At 36.0% G+C, this 6,000-nt stretch overlaps 1 protein-coding gene across 11 annotated transcripts in view; it reads right to left on the minus strand.

The window, feature by feature from the left end:
• Hfm1 (helicase for meiosis 1) overlaps positions 1-6,000 on the minus strand; it is an 87,399-nt gene that overhangs the window by 39,971 nt on the left and 41,428 nt on the right. For all 11 annotated transcript variants that reach the window (XM_031337159.1, XM_031337152.1, XM_031337155.1 and 8 more), the window contains one exon: positions 4,243-4,334. In XM_031337159.1, the coding sequence (XP_031193019.1) occupies positions 4,243-4,334 (92 nt within the window). The remainder of the gene's footprint in view (positions 1-4,242; positions 4,335-6,000) is intronic.

A 6,000-nucleotide genomic window follows, 5' to 3' on the forward strand; every position in this document is an offset into this window, starting at 1 on the left:
ATGAGGTTGTGGAACTTGTAGAGGCATTACAATCTGGCCTGCCTACTCCATATAGAATTATTATGGATTTGGAAGGTTGTTTTTTCATTTGCATCCTGATAATTGTAAAGGGTTTGCTTTTAGTGAGCTTGTAACCATTGGAAAGTTTTGCCTCTAGGAATGGCTAATAGCCTTAAATTATGTAAAAAAAATTTTGTCTCTGCTTCAATACAAGGTAAGACTTTGAATTTTTCAGTGTATATTGTTTATTATGTGGAGAGTTTTTTATTAGTTAATCCTTCTGAAGGGGAATTTTTCTAACTTTGCTCTTACACAATGAGCTTTAAAAATTTTGGAGTAGTTGTTACTCCAGGAAAGATTCAGAGGCAATATCTTTCTCAATATTTGCGGCTTCAGTTATATCCTAGAAAACTTGTAGCAAAAAAAATTCAAGAAAAAAAAAAAAAGAACATTTGCTTACTTACTTCAAATTATTTTCAAGAGCTTCCAGGAAATATTAGTTGGCTAAGACCTCACCTTAAGCTCACCACAGGAGGACTTAAGCCTTTGTTGGATGTTGTCAAGGGGGATGTATATTAAACTGGTGAGAGACAAATAGCTTTGCAGAAAGTAGAGGAAGCTTCTGCAATCAATTGTTAGCTGCTTATTCTAGTTATTAATTATGCAATGTGCCCACAGCAATTCTTTGGCAAAAGAGAACATTAATGTGAATTCATTTTTCCTCATCTCCAAGTAAAGTTTTAACATCCTGTTATGAAGCTGTTGTGGTGTATATTAAAAAAAAAAATTGTAGGATAGAATCATGAAAGTATTTTGGAAAGAATGTCTTAAAAAAAAAAACCTGACAACTATTCCTTGTTTCAAACAGCATATTGCAGAATATTGATATTTAGCCTATTGTATAGCAAACATTTTAGGCAAAATTGATAATCATTATTCAAAAGATAAGTTGTTAAAATTTGCTTGTATGCATACTTTTGTATTTCCTGTAAATTTATGTATGCATCCCATAAAGAATGCATCTACTGGAATTATAAACAGCCCTTCTATGGGAGAGAAGTATATGTGATTGGAACACATGTTTATTCTTGTGAGTTTCCCTCTGCCTCAGCACAAATAATTGAACTACATGCTGTAGTCACTGTTTTTAATGTGTTAAAATCAAGCTTTTAATTTATATGTGTGTACTACATACATATATATGTATATATATACGTACATACACACATATATACATATATATGTATATATATATACAGAGAGAGAGAGAGAAAGCACGAGCGAGCTCAGGGCTTACAGTTGCTTGAAATTGTTCCTTTTTTAGATACTGATAATTGTCAAATTTTGCAATTGTTTATGCATATACAACTCAAGTTAAGAGAAAGCACTGTTCCTTTAAAAGATTGTCTTTGGACATTTAAGAACTCATCCTGGACTGCCTGGACAAGACCCCTTAAGGCAATGTCACAGCAGATTTGTATCCCAGGCAGATTACAGGCCTTACACAAGAACAATTGGCCATATAATCTCATTTTTTACATCATCAAAATAGTAATGGCTTGAGATGATAATTTGTTATTTTAGAGAATGTGCACGTCAAATTGTAAAGAGGTGTTCTCAATGTCTTCAGTTTCTACCTGTACCACATAATGGTGTTAATTTTCGAGGACTTATACTTAATCAACTATTACAAATGGATACTCATATTTTTGATTTTAGAAAAATAAAATATGCACATATGACTACTGATACCTTTTCAGGCTTTCTAGTTGCAATTGCTTTAACAGGAGAAGCAACTAAAAATATAATTTGATCATTGCCTACATTATTTTTCTTTGCTTGGTGTTCCAAATCAGATTAAAACAGATAATGGAACTGGTTATAAAGTCAAGAATTTGAGATGTTTTGTCAACAACTTAATGTTACCTATGTTAGTGGAGTTTCTCATAATTCTCAAGAACAAGGTCTTGGGGAACTTTAAAACAATATTTTCTTTTAAAAAAAAGGGCGGATTATATCCCCATGCACTTTATTTAACTCACACTTTTTATTTTTAAAATTTGGAGCCAAGGAACTCTTTGCTGAGTGTCTATAGCATCCTACAACTAGGCATACTCATGTCTAGGTGAGATGGAAGAATCCACTTACTGCATATGGCATGATCTTGATCGGGTATTTAATATATGGAAGAGGGCATGTTTGTGTTTTTTTCCACAGAATGCTGCAGGAGCTTGCTAGCTGCCAGAGTGATTGGTGTGACATGTTGACACAAAAGGATAATGCTGACCTGTAAGCTTGCTGAGTGCCCTGACAATGGTGACCGGAAAGCTGTATTGAGTATATGTTCTTTGCTTGCTTATGTCCCAGATTAGACAAACTGCCTTGCTTCAAGCTTTTAGACCTTGTGGGACAGAGATCATAGAGACTGTGGACATTGACTTAGAAAAATGAATCAAAAGGAGGAGTTATAATGACTCTTCTCTTTCTTTTAATGTGACCAGTTATTCTAACTCAATCATGGACTGGTCTAGAAATAAAGCCAATATTGGAGATTCCAATTATGAAGATAGCTAAAAATCTTTATCAGCCAGTTTACCTGGCTCTTACCACTGTTACCTGAGAAGTAACAGTTTTTCTGTTGATTCTCAAAGCCACCTCCCACACACAAGGAGGCCAGGCTTTGAGTCTGATCATTGCTAATTTGCAACTGAATTGAGTGCTTGGGACATCCTCAAAGACAATGTTAATCCTGTTGCTTTTAACCTTTGACTTTGTATTTCAAGCAGGTTGGTTACCTCCATATAGGCTTGCCTTCAACAAGCTTAGATATGGCAGTTATTCATCACTATGAAGAAATGCATTGAGTATATATTGTGGCTTTGGTCTGAATGGGAAAAAGGTGTGCTATGAGGGCCGGCAGCCAAAGATGGGCAACTTATCTATGGCTCTCATCAACCTAAGACAGAGGCATGTGCCAAGAGGCCATGTTTGTTTATAATAAACACCAAAAGGCCGTATTTGTGCAAATAAACACAAACAAGCTGCATGTGTTCTCTGGGACAGGTCAGAAAGAGTATAATACATTCAGTCCTAACCCAGGCACAGCCGCCAGCCACCATAATTCCCAGGCAGGACCATAAAGCATAAGTAAATCTTATGCCCTAGTCCAGCTAATTTTTAATAAGTAAAAAAGGAAGAACTGTGCCCTTCCCCAGCCTTGAGCTAGCTGAACAAGTTCTGGACACTGGACACTGAAGCTACGCATCTGGCCTTGCTACATTTACATCTTCCTGCCAGAAAACTGAGAACTGCCCACCCGCCCACTAAGCTGCTGAAGCTACTTTGCAACTCAATCCATCTGAAACAAGCAACAGAACCCAGCTGAAACAAATGGATGGGTCCTTGGGTTTTTCCATATATATTCAGAGCTGTACATTAAAATTTGAGCCTTGATCTTTGTCTTGGCTTATTTTTTCTCTTGTCGTCCTTCTCAACCATTCCCAGTTTTCCTTTCAGGAACCCAGTAACCTGTGGTGGCTGGCAGCTACATGACTCCGTAACAATAACTGAATTTTACTGTGCAGTCTTTAATAAAATAATTTACTGTGGTAACTAATTGATACTTAGTATGGTTCAAAATTAAGAATAAATATCTTCTTCTACTAGTCTCTTCCTTATACTCATGTTTCCAGCAGAAGCCTGTGGTCTGTTCATTACAATAGCTGCAAAACTGTTCCCACTGTTGATCTCTAAGTCCAACCTATTTATTGGTCCCATTTTCTCCAGAATTAGCTTTTGTCCCCACCTGGGCTGTCACAACACTATTCTATTTCCACTCTTACAGCTATGTTTAGGCAAATAATTTAGGGAACAGATGCAGGCACAGGGCACCACAGCAATTCATGTACACGTGTGTGAATGAATGAATATTATGCCATTCATTCATGACAGACTCTGCTAATATATGATGCTATACTTGAAGTAGTCATCATTTTCAAGTAAGTCGTAAGATAGTTGCCACACCTATTTGTATATAAGTTTTCTTAGCTTTGGTGAGAAACACAAGTGAAAATATGTTTTCTTAGAAGTTAAATTCTCTATCTTATGATCAGAGGGAGACATAACCATTCAAATGATTTTTCCTTTCTGCTCATTCAATTTTAAGTTAGAAGAGATACATAGATGAGTTATCTCTTCAATATTATTCTTATTCTATAATTATTAATTTCCAATGAAACTTACTAAATCTGATAAAGTTTCTTTTCCACTGATTGCACAAAATTTCTTGACTGTCTCAAATGTAATATAATACCAAGCCATTAGTCTTCCTGCCTCTGTTAGAAAAGATGGAAAAAGAAACATTTTCCACATTAGCTGATACAACTTAGTTTTTAAGAAATAAGTTTAACAAGCATTTTCTTAACATCTACTTAATGTGCACTGTATGCTTGTATTGGTCCCCACAAAAACATCCCCCAAAATGTAGAAAGCACATGGAACTTACAGTTGGCTTATAGGAAGACAGAGGACATAATCCACTGGATGACAATATTTACATAGAAGCTGAAGTTGAGAAGAAATTTACCTAAGAGAATGGTCAGTATGGGATGACCTAATAGTAAAAATGAGTTTTAAGTAAAATTTTAAACATGGCTAATATGACAGGAAACAAAGCTATTATGACCTTGGAGAGAACCAAGATTTATTTATGAAAATGGGAAAATAAAGAAGACAGTCTTTTTTTTTCTTTTGTTTCTTTGAGACAGGGTTTCTCTGTGTAGCCCCAGTTGTCCTGGAACTCACTCTGTAGACCAGGCTGGCCTCGAACTCAGAAATCTGCCTGCCTCTGCTTCCCAAGTGCTAGGATTAAAGCCGTGTGCCACCACTGCCAGCAAGAAGACAGTCTTTAGAACAGTTTAGAAAGGGATATAGCTTGATGATCATAAACTCCCTTTAGCCTACCTGGCATGAATCCCACTTACAACTTAGAAGGTTGTGTGTACATTTCTCAATGTACTAGAGTAATAAAAAATTTAGGTATATACCTAAAATTTGCCTGTGGTTACCAATACTTAGTAAACGTTGCTTGATTTTTAAAATGAAGAAATAATGAATTATAAGCTACAGCAGCCTCAAGGAGCATTATTCAAAGGAGCTCAGAACTTGGATCTGATTTGTAAGATTAATAGGCTCACATAATTCTTTAGCAATTTTTAAATTGGAGTTTCAAAATAAAATGTTTTGAAAATAGAATAGCAGAGTAGCTGGGAGGAGGGGATGAGAGAAGCAGGGTGAGACAGATGGAATGAATTCACTTCAGAGGCTGCTGGGTCTAATTAGTACTTTCCAAAAGCATCCAAAATGTCCAATCCTAACAAACATACACAGAAAACAGCTAGTAAAAGAGAAGTGGCATAGTGGGTCTCAAGGAAACCATTGGTATTTATGTATGAACCATAGTTTTTCTTGAAGAAGGGACTATGTCTGGCATGCCAACAGAGCGAGAAGCATTAAGAATGTTATAAAATGGACAGAATTAACTAAGAGAGCCTGGGAAGGAGTTAGGTCAGCTCAAGTCACTGGACCAAGCAGGAGCCTACTGAGTGTGTTTAATGAGAATGCAGTAATGCATTGTGTCAGGAGGAGCTTCTGAAAGAACAATGTATAATGTAAATCACAAGAATATTGATATTTGGGGAATATATTTAAAAATTATCCTTTCACCATATGTTTAAAAATTAATATAGAGTATTTCCCTACCCGCAAAATATTTAAAAATTTAAGAAAGCACTTAGTATTTGTTGATTTATTAATTGGAATAAAGTTTCTTAGGTAAGAAAAAAATATTCTAGAGAAAAAAAAACTATAAAGAAAATGATCTGGGGCTGGAGGGATGGCTCAGTAGGTAAGAGCACCGATTGCTCTTCCGAAGGTTCAAATCCCAGCAACCACATGATGGCTCACAACCATCCATAATGAGATCTGACGCCCTCTTCTGGT

This window comes from Mastomys coucha, unplaced genomic scaffold (assembly GCF_008632895.1).
Source record: "Mastomys coucha isolate ucsf_1 unplaced genomic scaffold, UCSF_Mcou_1 pScaffold22, whole genome shotgun sequence".
Classification (NCBI taxonomy): domain Eukaryota; kingdom Metazoa; phylum Chordata; class Mammalia; order Rodentia; family Muridae; genus Mastomys; species Mastomys coucha.